The sequence below is a fragment of the Silene latifolia genome, chromosome 11, assembly GCF_048544455.1.
Source record: "Silene latifolia isolate original U9 population chromosome 11, ASM4854445v1, whole genome shotgun sequence".
Lineage (NCBI taxonomy): Eukaryota > Viridiplantae > Streptophyta > Magnoliopsida > Caryophyllales > Caryophyllaceae > Silene > Silene latifolia.
In genome coordinates, this window is record NC_133536.1 from 76,598,148 (window position 1) to 76,615,448 (window position 17,301).

General features: G+C 36.8%; 1 protein-coding gene across 1 annotated transcript in view; it reads left to right on the forward strand.

The window, feature by feature from the left end:
* The first annotated feature begins 3,721 nt into the window (after positions 1-3,721).
* Positions 3,722-17,301, forward strand: part of LOC141613573 (uncharacterized) — a 29,769-nt gene continuing 16,189 nt past the window's right edge. The window contains exon 1 of the mRNA XM_074432313.1: positions 3,722-3,808. Within this exon, the coding sequence (XP_074288414.1) occupies positions 3,722-3,808 (87 nt within the window). The remainder of the gene's footprint in view (positions 3,809-17,301) is intronic.

Sequence of the window (17,301 nt, forward strand, 5' to 3'; positions counted from 1 at the left end):
AAAGGTACATTAAATTATTTTAAAAAGAACATGAAACATTAATTAAATTGTAATGCATGTGATCGTTTAATAAGATAGAAAACTTCAAAAGTTCATTCATATACTTAGATTATGATGTCGCTATAGATAGATCTTTGACGTGATTTTAGACCTATTTTCCTGTTTTCAATGTATAATAGAAATAAATGTGCTTTCAATTTAATTCAAATGTCCATTATGTATGTTCATAATGTGCATGTACTGTTTTACAAAAGAGATTTAAAAGCAAACCTGAAATATACATTATATTATTTTGCTAATTCAGTACATCATAAGTCGCTATTCAAGGAGATAATAACGTTCAAGTAAATAGCACGCTAAAAATAGACAAAGAAGTACTTTAATTAAGTGCAACTAAACATTGGTTCACAAATTCAACATTTTTCTTATGCAATTGCAAATCATTATACATACTAACGTACACTAGAATTTAAAACAGGGGTGTCATCAGACAAATTCTAACGTACTGCGTAGATAATATTTGAACATTAAATGTAATCACTAGCTTTAGAGAAATGACCCTTCTTCGCATGATCAGCGACAGTTTCACGGCAATCGTTGTGGTCGAACATTAGTAATGTGCATAGATATTTGTATCGTAACACTTTAAGCACGCTCCGCTGCAAAACAGAAGCCAATAATTAAAAAGATAGGCAAAACACAATGAACATGAATTTCTTTAAAATAAGAACCAACACTCACATCATTTTTCATCAGGCCACATTTCCAAGAGATTAATCCCATAAATGTTTCCATGTATCTCATTGTGTATATACCACAGTCATCAACATTATAGTTATTTCTCCAACTAAGCTTTGCAACAATGGGATCCATAGCCAACACAACGTTGCTAGAGTCAGAAGTTTTTGGTTTCTCACCCAAAAACCTTCCAAGAGCATCAATCTATGACAAAACATTTTAAACCAGTGTTAAGCGCGACTAATAGTCCCAATTCAATAGAACAACAAGAATGTGTCAAATTCAAACATACTGTTAACAGTGGAGATACACCATATTTCTTGATGGCGTCTTCATCTGAGAGTGAGTTGTCAAGAATGACGAAACGCTTCCTCACCAGGTCAACCACGTATAAGAAGAAGTGTTTCTCGTGTACAATTGGGAAAAGAAACTGAAATTACAAAACAAATGACGTACAACCATAAGTACAGTCAAACTCTTGGAAGGGTACATTTTAACTAATCGTGAGGGATATGTAAAAAATGAGAACGGTACATTGCAATATAAAGTGACCTCATTTAATACAAACGCAAAGAAAATTCCCTTTGACTCAAGCAGTTGAAATAAAACAAAAGCAGAATGCAGACATGGAATGATAGTATGACTCATGGTCTATGTTCCCAACGTGTGCATATAGTTGCAAATGCTCATGCATATTAGATATTCCCCACATTGAGAAATTACAACATTAACATTGTAAATGTTTAAAAAGTACATTTAGTACATTTAGAAAGTACATTGAGAAATTATAGCATTAACATTGTGTTAAATGGCCATTTATCCTAATTTCGCCTAATCTGAACTTTTTTAATATAAAATGGGTATATACAAGTTGAGGTTCAAATGAGTTTAGTAGTTGGAATTAAACAAAAAAAGAAAAGACTTATACGATAATAGTATGTCTCAATTTTTTTAAAAATGCAATACAACAATGGCAAAGAAAATTGCAAAGTATTTCCAGCAAACAATAACAACTTACGAGTGCGATTGAAGTTATGTCTATTCCCGGGAAAAGCTGCAACTCCATTTTTACACGAGCCTCGAATAATTCATAAATATTTTCATCACTTAAACCTGGGCTGGGTTTCGCTAATACAGACTGCATGGGAAAGTAACGAAAGAGGGAAGTACAATATTCAAAATACATATTACACACAGCATTTAAGAGTGTATGTAAATGTACTTACATGCACAAGCGTGGTAAAAAAGAACCGCTTCGGAGTACCAAGATTATTTTCTTCCTCTTTACAATTCAAATATGATGACCAGCAATTAATTACAACACTCGAAACATGTTCAGACGGCTTTAATGACCACAAATGCATTCGCGTTGCAAAATAAGTCTTGTACGAATATAAGTGCTCACTAGAGCAAAAAATATATCAAATTACTTTTCAGGTGTGAAACAGTGAAAATGACATTCACAAAATGGTAATTTAGCAAGTACACATTTTAGATTACCTGGAACGACGATTGTTAGTACCCCGGTCACTGAAAACATATTCAGCCACTTGAAGGTGCACCGCAGTAAGAGGTGTTAACACATTGGTGTCATCTTGGATAGCAGAAAACAGCGGATCAAAACGAGATGACTGTTGCTTGTTGCTAGATAGAGGTATATAAGAAGGACTTGCCATGAAATGAACCCTTTTGGTAGCTCAAGAAGATTCACCAGTGACAGGGCGATCCCGTTTAACCCCTTTAGCTGCGGCTAACCTTGCCTCACTCTCAGCAAAGTCTTTCTCCAACTCTAAATCTAACGAAAATTCACCATTGACAGCTACGGATGAATTTCTCCACTTAGCACATTCTTCTCTGTGTTTAGCACGAGCAAGTTTCAATTTGTATGCTTTCTCAGCTGCATTTGCTACATCAATAAATTGTTCATCCTCATCCAGTGTGCTGGATTCCCACGGCGGTGCACACGACACATCTTCGGTACCACCACCATATGTCAAATATACAAATTCAGTTGCTGAATGGGCCTGTTTGACACACTCTTCACCTGGGAAACATTGCAAACCAACCGCGTATTTCTCATCTAACACAACCATATCTTCTATGACTCTCTTTGCTGAAGCAGTGTAGTCATCTGCAAACTCTTGGACAAGGGGACAGTATGAAGGTACATCATTAGTACTATGAAGGTACATCTTTAGTACTATGAAGGTACAAAGAAAATATTTCAAAGTGAATCTTGAAAAGGAATAGTGAATACTTCGAGAATCAATTGATATACCTCCGGAGACGAGTACGAAATTGGAGATTTTGTATCAGTACTAACATCCCTCGACACTCTCCGCACTTTTTCAACCACTTGTCTACATGGATTAGAAAATATAATTCTTCCCATCGGTCGACCTTTTACACGACCAAGACCAAACTGACCAGCTTCCATCTCCTGCTTTTCCCTTGAGAAAAGTGCAGCAGATGTCCAATTCAAAAGAGTATAGTAATCTCTTTCAACGAATCGTTTTTCATGGACAACACGGTCAACATAAACAAGCTGCAAGTAAAAACAGGATTATGACTGGAAAATGGCAGGTTTTAAAACCATAATAACTAACAATAGATGTAACCCAGAAGATTTGTACCATTAGAAACAGGAGAGGTCCACCAAAGTGATTCTTCTTCCCCTTCTTGACCCAATCCTTTGTGTTATACCGCAAACTCTCCATGACAAATTGACACCAATCAAGCTGACCAATGGCACACACATTCCTCAGCGATTTTAGTACATGGTGGTTGACGAACGACTTCTGATTGTTGCGCATTAACAAAGAGACAACAAGCACCACAAAATTAATCTTAAATTGATCACTATAATCATCATGACAAATAATATGCTCTGCAAGGGTCTTGATATCCACTTGACCATCAACATGAAATTGAGCTTTCCAATGCGCGTAAAACGCATCACATTCTGCATCTTCGTCACTACAGCATGACAGTAAAACAGGTTTTCCTCCAATTGGGAGGCCAACAGCATCATGAATACAAGAAGCAGAAACACGAAAGCGCTGTTTATCAGGTAGAATGATGAAATCAAAATACGGGTTGTAGTTCTCAATTAACCAATAACCAAGGCGTAAAGGAAGCCTTGTAACCCTTAGCCAGAACAATGAAGAAAAACCAATCTCTTCCAGAGCACACCATTGATTGTAATCAAGGTGTCGAAGGACATCAACAAAACTTTTAGGTGACATCCGGGTGGTAATACGGGAGAACGTTGGAGTAGGATCATCAACAGTAGGACTGAGGTTGTTCAACATCGGAGAAATACGGCGTGTAACAGTTCCAGGATCGCTTTGCGCTTCAATAACTGAAAGTAGTTTTGCATGTAAAATTAATGAGTTGTGTTGTGTTGTACACGTTTCACGAAGAAATGTCCTATCAGTTTTATTGAAATGTGCATGATCTACAACAATAATGTGCACGCAATTATGACCTTTTGCATGTGGTTATAAATTGATGCTACTTACGTTAAAAGTACTTAAAATTCAACAAAAATCCAAAAAAGCACAAATTATATCAAACTAAAAAACAACAAACAAATCGAAATGTATAAGCAAGTTACGAAATCAACAAACAATGCGACAAATACAAATTCCGATAGCATGCAAATGAAAACGCAAATTTCGATTTTAACAACAATACTGAACTCAAAATTCGTCAATAAATGAATAATCCGGCAAAATGAACATAAGAAACATTAATTTAGGTTACAGTAGAGTTACATAAAACGGACTAAATAAATTAAGGACGAAATCGAAAAAAGCTTGCAGCTAAACAGTATATAGCTTCATGACTAAATAGGTAAGAGAAAATCCAACAGAAAGACGAAAATGCAACTCTACAGAGAATAAGGAGAGAGAAATAGTTGAAAGCTTAACAAAGAAGCTCAGAATCCATGGTTGAAAGCTTAACGAAGAAGCGCGAGGTAAATTTCAGGAAAAAAGAAAGACAAAGCCCTCAAGTTTTGGTAAAGGAGCGCGCGTTATAGGCCCTTAGATTAGCCGCGTCAGACAAGATCCAACGACTGACGCGCGTTCTCACCGTTCTCACGCTTGTGTAATTCTCATATGATCCAAAATATAATAATAATAATAATAATAATAATAATAATAATAATAATAATAATAATAATAATAATAATAATAATAATAATAATAATAATAATAATAATAATAATAATAATAATAATAATAATAATAATAATAATAATAATAATAATAATAATAATAATAATAATAATAATAATAATAATAATAATAATAATAATAAGGAGAGGGAGAACGTGCGACTCATCAGCGATTTAACATCGACGCACCTACGCTGACCCTAGTTCACCACCGTCACCACTGTCACCGTCATCTCACGCCGGCAATCTTGACGTCGGCAATGGCTGTGGTTGCAGGCGGTTGTGGGGTATAGTTTTGCACTGATTAGGGTTGTGTTGTGGAATTGTTCGGATTAGGGCATCGGGTTTCCGCCGTTGGCTGCCAACAACCACCCCACGTCGGCCATTAGACCCCACGTCGCCGGTCAGGGGAAGTTGTTGTCGGTGGTTCCTGCGGTGGTTTCGCTGTTGTGAGGGGATTTCCGTGCAGCGTTTTGTCATTTCAGGTGGCATTGTCGCCTGTTTTATGACGGTTGTCAACCTGCGCCACCACCCATTGGCATTCCGACCTCAAGTCACCGGCCATTGTTGTGGTGGTTGACGGCGCTGCCCTTGGGTCCCTCCACCGGTGAGTGTCTCATTCCTTTTCCTGTTTTTTTTTACCGTTTATTTCTTCACTGTTTGTGCTTTGTTACGGTGGTCTGGTGCTCCTGTCCGGTGCTCGTCCGCTGCCACCTCTGCCTCTGCGTTGTGTGTGTGGGTTCAGGTTGTAGTGGGGGTTGCGGATTGCTGCTGGGAGTTCGGGTTGTACGGTTTTTTGGGCTGTTTGTCAACCATTTTCGTTGTGGTTGGTGTGTTGGTCGTCCTTGGCTGTTCAACGCCACTGTGTGCGAGGAGGGTGTTGGGTTTTTTGTCCTTTCATGCCTGAGCTTGTGCGGTACCATTGTCCTTTTTCGAGTCTTCATGCTTGTCGGGATGGTTTTGGTAAGGGCCTTACTAAGGCAGCTTGGCAGAATCATTTTTAGGACTGACATTGCCAGAATGGTGTGTTGGAACTTACGCGTCAGACTCTTACTGATAGTTTGACTGTTTATTCCAATGCCGAGAGTGTTTTGAGACGGATGGGGCTCTGGTTGTGTGAGGTGTGTTTTATGACCCGTACCACTCGTGCTAGATGTCGACATAGTCGGGGTGATATTGTGATGTCTCCGGAGCGTGTTGATGGCCTCTACAGTTTTCATATTTATGGTATTCCGAGACCTTTGGCTCCCTCTACTTCGGTTTCTTCTGATGATGGTGTTGAGCTTGTTCAGTGGTCTATATCTTCCCTTGATCGTTTATTGTCTTTGGGCCTCCGCACCGTCAAATCTATTCCTCATAAGTGTCGTCTTGGGTTTGCTCGGGCTTTGAAAAAAGCTCTGGATGATGTGGCTGATTCCTCTAGTGATCTCCCCCGCTGGATTCGGTTGCTTGTTTTACCGTTGTGTCTGCTTAAGACTTTCGCTCCTCAGAGTAATGTTGAGTGTAGAACGGCTATTCGGTGCCAGCGTCAGGACGAGAGTATTGCCAGGGCTATCCTTGCTTGGGGGGTACCTGGGGGGGTTTGCAGCTGTTGCAGGAGTGTTTTGATGAGGGTCCTTCTTTGTTTAATGTGGAGGAGGATCTGGATTTGGGTGAGCATAACCTCCGTCAATGTCGGCGGAAGATTTCTGATGGTCACTATACTGCTGCTGTTCGGGTGCTTTCTTCCTCTGGGGTCGCCCCCTACTCCGATGCCACTCTTGTGGCCCTGCGTGAGAAGTATCCTGTCGCCTCACCTCCTTCATTGCCTCCTTTATCTGGTGAAGAGTCTATTGATCCAAAATACTCAAGAGGGGGGGTGAATTGAGGATTTAAAACTTTTGAAAGCTTTTTCGATTATGTATGTATAATTAATTATTTAAAGTTTATTGATTTAACTTTAACTAATTAACTAATTAACGAATTAAAAGCAAAGCAAATAAATGAAAGAAAGAGAGACACACGGATTTTTGAAGTGGTTCAGTTTCACAAGTCGAAACCTACGTCCACTATTCTCGATTAATAAATTTAGTACCTTTCTCCGGATTACAAATTTACTAACCCAACTCGTACAACTAACTCTAGCTGTAACTCAATGAGTACCGTTAAATACTCGAGTGACTAACTTACGCTAATAAGAAAGCACTAATGATTCTAACAAAGGTTCACGTTAATGAACGAGTTAAGAAATCAACTAAGCACTATTATCTTATAACGATAACAATAAGAACGAATGCACAAGTTTATAATTCACACGACCTTTTTCGAAAATTACAAAACGGTTTTCTTGCTCTTTAAAACACGATTTTTGCTTTTTGAAAATATATGAAAGTTATGCTCAAAGGTCTTAACTTTAATGATGTAAAGTATGGAGTATTTATAGTAAAAGAGGAGCAAAGATTTCGGTTTTCTAAAACCCTAGATGCCGTGTGGTGTCTTGTAAAGCAAGAAGGAATTAGGTTAAATCTTTCCTTAATTCTTTTCCAAGACTTGCCTTAATAAATAATATTTTCCTATCTTAACAACTCACCAATACCTTGGAGATTAGGAAAGATAATATAAGGAGATAAAGAAATCTCTAACAAATATTATCCTAATACTTTAACCCTTTATCCAAGCAAAGACTTATTGTGCAAGAAGGAAATTACTATTCACGTTTACTATTCACGTGGCACTGTTCACGGGTACTATTCACACAGCACTATTCATCCCTAATATTTTTATAAGATAGAAAGGAATAAATCAAATAATAAAGAGATAACAAATCTCTAATCAAATATTATTTTAAAGATTCACTCAATCTTTTCCTTCTATCTTTACAAAAATAATATCTTATAAGTTAGGAAAGAATAAATCAAAATAATATAAAAGAGATATTAAATCTCTAATCAAATATTATAAAGATTTACACAAAACCTTAACTTGTACAAAGAGTAACCGTGTATGAGAATGAAACGACTCATAAGCCCATTCCTCTTTCACGAAAACCCTAGGTAAGATAAATTAGGTTTAGGGTTTTTAGAGTATGTAGAAACTAGAAACCCTAATTAGAAAGATGCCTCAACTCATAAGTTGATTCAATCATAATTACTAATTATAAGCTAATAGTAAAACCATACTCATATTAATATAAGCTCCCTCGTAAAATAAATACTTTTACTAAAACATTTAAAACGGTTTTCCAAAAACAATTTAAAAACCATTTTGTCGTGTGTTTTATAAACTTCACATCTCAATGTTATAGTAGAAGAGCTATAACATTGAGCTCTTATATAAGTAATGTTATAGCTGTGAGGCCATAACCTTACCAATGTAAAAAGTCCATTCTTACGTTACCATTACGAGATAATCACCTACGCTATTCTAATCTTCGTTAGGAGATCTTCGAGTGTAGGCTACTTCATTATTCAAGCTTGATCAATCTTTAGATGAGCTTTATCTTCTCATGACGCTTGAATAACTCTTTCACTATCTTGTAATATCTTGATCCGTGATTGAGGGCTTGATCACAATATGTTCTTGCATACTTCCGTCACAATTCTTTAATGCTTGCGATTAGTAAGTCCAATCTAAAAGACTAAACAAACAATTACGCGCAACGAGTATATAGAATATAAAGTACTCTTGACATCATCAAAACATAAACATATATCCTATATGGTTCAACAAATTCCCCCTTTTTGATGATGGCAAGTCTCCTAAAATTGTGACTAAGTATATAGTTCCCGCTCAATATAATACCGTCATCTTTATAGATAAAGAGCAACGCAAGATCAAACAATTATATTCAATATCAAAGCTTTAAGGACTTTAAGAGACAATTGGTCTTGACAAGGAGCAAGCTTAGGCATATACTAAATCATGGTTATTTCTTCCCCCTCTTGACATCATCGAAAAGACGAGAACAGACATAAAACGACTAGAATGATATCAACCGAGGCAAGAAATATATATTAATCAAAGCACATATTATAGTATAAAAACAATTTCAACATAAGCAAGCTCTAAATATAAAGTGTGTAATACAAACCAAGATGAATAGAGATTTTGTAGGAGAGAAGAAAATTAGTCACTCACCTAACTCCGACCTACAAAAGCATGCATGCAATCTAACATGATAGACATCTCTAGCTACCGTACATATACACTCCAACCAATCGAGGTCCAAAACACATGCCGAGGACTTACATATGAATGTGAGGTGAGGTAATTGGGTAAGAAGGGGCAAAATAATTTGGATATGTGGAGGTAAAAGCCAAGCTAGCACCGATCACAACCAAAAGTAACCATATTCCACTTTTCAACCCAACTTGCAAAATGATGCACAATGCCAAGTATGGCACAAACTTACTCACATCAACAAGTATTCTCCTCAAATAATATGGAAATGATAAGAATAGGAGTAATAAGAGATTCTTGCTTTTCCATCTTTTATAGTATCATTTTTCTCCTTTCTTTTCTGTAATTGTTTTTCATTTTTTTTTGTTTCATTCCATATTTTTATTCTTCCTTCCAATATCCATCACAAAAGCAACAAAATTGACCACAACACGACTTCCAAACTTACCAACAAGACTAGCTTGACAAGGGTAGGCCATATGGAATGTAGTAGAATAAATAGGTCAAAATAAGGCAAATTTGGCTAATGTGAGGTTAGTAGGTAAAACGTAAAGGAAGGGTCGTCTCTCCACATGTGTCACCACCACAAATCCGAGTGTATACAGGCAATAAGAGACAAATTTCATGCTTATGCAATTTGATGTTACATGCCATGTAAGGAGTACTACTCACATCCTAAGTGAAACCAATCATGAATGTCATTGGTTTATGAATCTCTAAACCTTAGAATGTAAATGTGATGAACAAGAGTGATGGTTTGTATACAGCACAAAATATAATAGACTAGCAAACGGAATATTCTCATAAAATAATAAAATAATATATAAGAATGTACTTGCAACGGAAAATACGAACACAGTCATATAATCTCATCTTAACTAGCCAGTCATACGGGAAATAAAATATTTATGACAAGTTTAGTTGCCACCGATTAAACCAATTTCCAACCGTAAAGTCTCAAAACGTCCTCTAGCTAACGATTTTGTCAAAATGTCTGCCCATTGTTTTTCAGTACTATAAAATTCAAGTTTTATATTCCCCTTCTCAACATGGTCTCGTATAAAATGGTGTCTTATTTCAATATGTTTGGTACATGAATGTTGTGCGGGATTTTTAGAAATTATTATTGCACTAGTATTATCACATAAAATAGGAATACATCCTATGTCAACACCATAATCACATAACTGTTGCTTAAGCCATAAAAGTTGAGTACATACCAATCCTGCGGCAATATATTCGGCTTCAGCAGTTGAGAGAGCAACCGAATTTTGTTTCTTCGAACCCCACGTGATGATACACGGTCCGACAAACGTGGCGACACCTGACGTGCTTTTTCTGTCTAGAGAACATCCTACGTAGTCGGCATCTGAATAACGGACTAGATCAAAATTGCACTCCATTAGATACCATAGGTATAAGCTGGCCGTTCCAATTAAATAACGTAAAATTCTTTTTACGGTCGTCATATGCGATTCTTTGGGAGATGATTGATATCTCGCACAAACGCATACGCTAAACATAATATCGGGTCTGCTTGCGGTCAAATATAACAGTGACCCAATCATCCCACGGTAAGTAGTTTCATCAACTGATTTACCGTTTTGATCCAATGTCAATTTCTTGTTCTCGACCATTGGAGTAGGCATAGCATGTGAGTTTTCCATTCCGAATTTTCGAATCAACTCCTTGATGTATTTCTGTTGATGGATTTTAATGCCTTCATCAGTTTGTTGTATTTGCAACCCTAAGAAGAATTTTAACTCTCCCATCATACTCATCTCGAATTCGGAGGTCATCAACTCAGAAAAATATTTGCATAGGCTTCGGTTGGTCGATCCAAAGATAATATCATCGACGTATATTTGAACAACCAAAAGGTCAGAACCCTCAGTTTTTAGAAATAGGGTTTTGTCGACGGATCCTCTACTGAATCCACTGTCAAGTAGAAACTTAGATAATCGATCGTACCAGGCCCTGGGTGCTTGCTTTAATCCGTTTAGGGCTTTATCCAATTTGAACACGTGATTCTCAAATTTGATATTCTTAAAACCAGGAGGCTGTTCAACGAAGACTTCCTCTTGTAGATAACCGTTCAAGAATGCCGTTTTAACGTCCATCTGGAAAAGCTTCATTCCCTTGTGTGCGGCGAATGCTATTAGAAGTCTAATAGCTTCAAGACGAGCAACAGGTGCGAAGGTCTCGTCATAGTCTATTCCTTCTTGTTGATTATACCCTTGGACCACCAATCTTGCTTTGTTTCTGACAATGATTCCGGCATCATCTAGTTTGTTCCTGAAGACCCACCGAGTTCCAATGACTGTACGATCTTTTGGTCTAGGAACTAAATGCCAAACCTTGTTTCTTTCGAACTGTTGAAGCTCTTCTTGCATAGCTATAATCAATCTGATTCAGCGAGAGCTTCATTGATATTCTTTGGTTCGATCATGGATAGAAAAGAGTAGAAGAAACAGAAGTTGTTTAAGGAACGTCTTGTTTGAACACCCTTCTTAATATTTCCAAGAATATTATCCATGGGGTGTGAATTCTTGTATTTCCACTTCGTTGAAGTGCTTGGTTCTCCATCGTTATTTGAGCTTGTCCCGACTTCATTTGGTTCGGAATTAGAGGAAGTTCCCCCTGAATCCAATTCGGGTGTTGTGTTTGAGCCGATTATAACCTCGGACTCTACACCTTGATTTGGATTCAATGTTACAGTAACATCATCTATAACATTGGTTTGGAAGTTCTTATCTTGAGTCAATGTTATAGTATCATCAACTATAACTTTGTCTTTCTCCTTTTTATCTTTTGAGGAACGATCAAGTTCATCGTTTATTCCCTCAATCTCATTATCCTCTAATTCCAATTCCGGGGGGTCGTCTCTTGAAAGACGAAAGTCAGGTTCATCCAAGTCTTCTTCCTCATCCTGTAAAGGCTTATCGAACACGTTATCTTCATCAAAAATAACGTGGACACTTTCTTCAATGCAAAGAGTTATTTTATTGAAGACTTTGTAAGCCTTGCTATGATCTGAGCATCCTATGAAAATCGCCTCATCACTTCTAGGGTCGAATTTACTTAAACTGTTCTTACCGTTATTATGTACAAAACATTTACTCCCAAAACAGCGAAGATGGGAGATATTAGGTTTTCGACCTCTAAGAAGTTCGTAGGGGGTTTTCTTAAGGATAGGTCGGATCATAGCACGATTATGGATGTAGCAAGAAGTGCTAATGGCTTCAGCCCAAAAATTACGAGGTAAACCACTACACAAGAGCATTGTACGTGCCATATCTTCTAAGGTTCTATTCATACGTTCAACAACACCGTTTTGTTGAGGAGTTCTTGGTGCAGAGAAGTTATGTCCTACACCATTAACTCTACAATATTCTATAAAAGTTTGGTTGTCAAATTCGGTGCCATGGTCCGTACGAATAGATACAAGATTAGTCTTATATTTATTTTGAACACGTTTCATAAGACAATCAAATTCATCAAAAGTTTCGTCTTTTGAATGAAGAAAGATAGGCCATACATACCTTGAGTAGTCATCTACAAGAACAAAGACGTACCTGGATCCTCCTCTACTCCTTACCTTCATAGGTCCACATAAATCCATGTGTACTAGTTCCAAGGCTTGATTTGTGCTCACTACTTTTTTAGGTTTGAACGATGATCTTACTTGTTTACACCTTGCACACGTGTCACACATCTTTTCTTGGTCGAACTTGATTTTAGGTAACCCTTCCACCAAGTCCCACTTCTTGAGTTTATTCAAGGTTAGTGAGCTAATGTGACCAAAGCGTTTATGCCAAAGACAAGGATCATCAAGTGTAACTTTCATGCACGAAAAGGAGTTATTAGGCACAGCATTTAAATCTACCATATAAACATTCCTTTTTCTGTGGCCTTCAAGAATAACATTGCTAGTTCCTTCAATAATAATGCGACAACTATCAGTATGAAAAACTACTTTGTTACCTTTGTCGCATAGTTGAGATATGCTTAGCAAATTGTGTTTTAGATCATCCACGAGGTAAACGTCACTGATTGCGTGAGACTTAGAGATTCCGATTTTGCCAACGCCGATTACTTTTCCCTTTTTGTTGTCCCCGAACGTCACTTTTCCTCCATTGAAGGGCTTAAGTGAAAGAAACAGATTCTTATCTCCGGTCATGTGTCTTGAGCATCCACTGTCAAGATACCATTGATTGTTTTCTTTCACTTCTTCCTGCATAATGGATTAGATACAGTTTTTAGGTACCCAAGCTAAGTTGGGTCCCTTATGATTAGTTACTCTAAATACTAAATCCTTTCGTACCCAAACACGTCTAATGACCTTTTTTTCTAACCTTGGGTTTGTTTGGTTTGGGAGGAGTTCTAGGGTTAGGGTTTTCTCTAGGTCTAGGAATTTCTCTAGGTCTCTCTTGACTATTTCCCTTGTGAATAGGTTTACTGGGTTGAGATCTACAAGGGCTTTGTGAAATGCTTGGTTTCTTAGAGTAGTCAAAGGCCATGTCATAGAACCAACGAAATTTATTGTTCCTTTCTTCGTTAGGTTCGTTAGTGGGGATTTCCTTATCCTCGACAACTGTGTCAACAGTTTTGGCATGTTCGGTATTTTTTCGTAAATCATGAGCCTTTTTGACACAATTGATTTGGATATGACCCGTATGACCACAGTAATTGCAAATCAAGTATTCAGGAAGATCAGCATACTTCCTTTTTCTAAAATCAAAATCCGAAGGTGTTGATTTGCATTTAGAGTGATCTCTACGGCTGTAGCACTCATGTGCTAACCCCATCTTCATATTATTGTCAGATTGTTCGGTTAGGAAGTTTAGGACTTTTGTGCTAACTTCCCACTTGTCATGGACCTTTCTAGCGTGTAGAAGTAGGTCTTTTAGGGTTTTAATTTCCTCTTGACATTTCGTGTGATCTACATCATTGTCCTTTTTAAAGTTGTTACGAAAGTCTTGGAATCGTTTGTTAATAATGAACACAACATCGGTGTGGTGTTTCTTAACATTGATCATATCGGTCTTAGATTCTTTCAATTGCTTTGAAAGAGAATTTATCTCTTTCTTTTGATCCAAGATCACTTCTTCATTAGATGTGACCTTAGTTTCCAAGAGTTCTTTGACTTTTCTAAGTTCTAAAGTTATAGCTTCATTAGCTATGACTTTGGCTTGAAGGTGCTTGATGTTAAGCTTTAGGTCGGAAGTTATAGCTTCATTAGCTATAACTTTGGACTCTAATTCCTTCTTTTCAGCCATAGTAGAATCTAATGTTGTAGCTTTCTCAGCTATAACTTTGGATTTCAACTTCTTAGCTTTAGTCTTGAGAGTATGATTCTCTTCCGCGATTTCGAGAATTTGTTCCTTTAGATCTTTCAATTCCAAATCCTGTTCATGACACTTATCAAGAGATTGTTCAAAGAATTCAATTAAAGCACTTTTAGACAATTTCCTAACACGTTTCTTAAGCTCAAGATAACTTACCTCTTCATCGTCGTCTTCGTCTGATTCTCCAAGAAAGCAATAGTTTGAATGGGAATTTGTGCTTTCATCGTCCTTTGTCGGAGATAAGGTCAAGACTCACACTCTTTGAGACAAAGGTTTGCAACTTCGTCGTCTTCAGATTCCTCGTCATCTTCTGAGTCAAGGTCTCCCCAACACGAAGCCATCATAACTTGCTTGAATTCTCTCTTTGTCTTCTCACGTTTTGTCTTGTCCTTTATCTTCTCCCATGTTGGACAATCTTTGATCATATGACCAGATTCTCCACACTTGAAGCAACCTCTATTTGCGAAAGACGACTTTGAGTCATTAACCTTTTTGTTAAATGACTTGTTGTTATTGTTGTTATAGGATGATTTTGTTTGTTTATTTCGAAAAATCTTATTTTTAAAACGTCGTGCAAACAAGACAGTTTCATCGTCTTGGTCAGAGTCCACTTCTTCGCTCTTTAAGGCCATACTCTTATTGCGACTTGGTAAAGCGTCGTCTTTGTTAAGAGTAATTTCATGGGCCATGAGAGCACCAATGAGTTCTTGATAGGAAAGGGTTTCAAGATCTCGTGATTCCTCCATTGTAGTGACCTTAGCACGCCACTTCTTAGTAAGGCTCCTAAGAACCTTTATAGCAATGTCCTCGGTACAGAATTTCCTACCTAGGTTTTTCAGTTCATTTATGATGCTTGAAAACCTTGCGGACATACTATCTAGAGACTCATTAGGCTCCATGATGAATAGCTCATATTTTTGCATTAGCAAATAAATTCGGTGCTTCCTAACAATGGAAGTACCTTCATAAGCTAATTCGAGCCCATCCCATATCTCCTTGGCCGTGGAACATGAAGAGAACCGATCAAACTCGATAGAAGTCATTCCGTTTTGCAGAAGACTTATTGCTTTGGAGTTCTTTTCGGCCTTCTTGTAGTCGGCCTCGACATAGTCCTCTTCTTTCTTTTCATAGGTAGTGCCTTCCTCGGATGCCACAAGAATTTTGTATGGTCCGTTTTGAATAATCCTCCAGCACTCCCAATCGTGTCCTTTCACATAGTGAGTCATCATGTTTTTCCACAATCCATAATTCTTCCCATCAAAGACGGGACACTTGAGATATTTGGAATCCATTTATCACGTGATAGGCAGCGGAATATAAAACAATACGATAAATGAAAAACAAGATAGATCAGCCTCTTTGCGGTTAGGCAATCAAGAGCACGAGGCTCTGATACCAATTGAAGAGTCTATTGATCCAAAATACTCAAGAGGGGGGGTGAATTGAGGATTTAAAACTTTTGAAAGCTTTTTCGATTATGTATGTATAATTAATTATTTAAAGTTTATTGATTTAACTTTAACTAATTAACTAATTAACGAATTAAAAGCAAAGCAAATAAACGAAAGAAAGAGAGACACACGGATTTTTGAAGTGGTTCAGTTTCACAAGTCGAAACCTACGTCCACTATTCTTGATTAATAAATTTAGTACCTTTCTCCGGATTACAAATTTACTAACCCAACTCGTACAACTAACTCTAGCTGTAACTCAATGAGTACCGTTAAATACTCGAGTGACTAACTTACGCTAATAAGAAAGCACTAATGATTCTAACAAAGGTTCACGTTAATGAACAAGTTAAGAAATCAACTAAGCACTATTATCTTATAACGATAACAATAAGAACGAATGCACAAGTTTATAATTCACACGACCTTTTTCGAAAATTACAAAACGGTTTTCTTGCTCTTTAAAACACGATTTTTGCTTTTTGAAAATATATGAAAGTTATGCTCAAAGGTCTTAACTTTAATGATGTAAAGTATGGAGTATTTATAGTAAAAGAGGAGCAAAGGTTTCGGTTTTCTAAAACCCTAGATGCCGTGTGGTGTCTTGTAAAGCAAGAAGGAATTAGGTTAAATCTTTCCTTAATTCTTTTCCAAGACTTGCCTTAATAAATAATATTTTCCTATCTTAACAACTCACCAATACCTTGGAGATTAGGAAAGATAATATAAGGAGATAAAGAAATCTCTAACAAATATTATCCTAATACCTTAACCCTTATCCAAGCAAAGACTTATTGTGCAAGAAGGAAATTACTATTCACGTTTACTATTCACGCGGCACTGTTCACGGGTACTATTCACACATCACTATTCATCCCTAATATTTTTATAAGATAGAAAGGAATAAATCAAATAATAAAGAGATAACAAATCTCTAATCAAATATTATTTTAAAGATTCACTCAATCTTTTCCTTCTATCTTTACAAAAATAATATCTTATAAGTTAGGAAAGAATAAATCAAAATAATATAAAAGAGATATTAAATCTCTAATCAAATATTATAAATATTTACACAAAACCCTAACTTGTACAAAGAGTAACCGTGTATGAGAAAGAAACGACTCATAAGCCCATTCCTCTTTCACGAAAACCCTAGGTAAGATAAATTAGGTTTAGGGTTTTTAGAGTATGTAGAAACTAGAAACCCTAATTAGAAAGATGCCTCAACTCATAAGTTGATTCAATCATAATTACTAATTATAAGCTAATAGTAAAACCATACTCATATTAATATAAGCTCCCTTGTAAAATAAATACTTTTAGTAAAACATTTAAAACGGTTTTCCAAAAACAATTTAAAAACCATTTTGTCGTGTGTTTTATAAACTTCACATCTCAATGTTATAGTAGAAGAGCTATAACA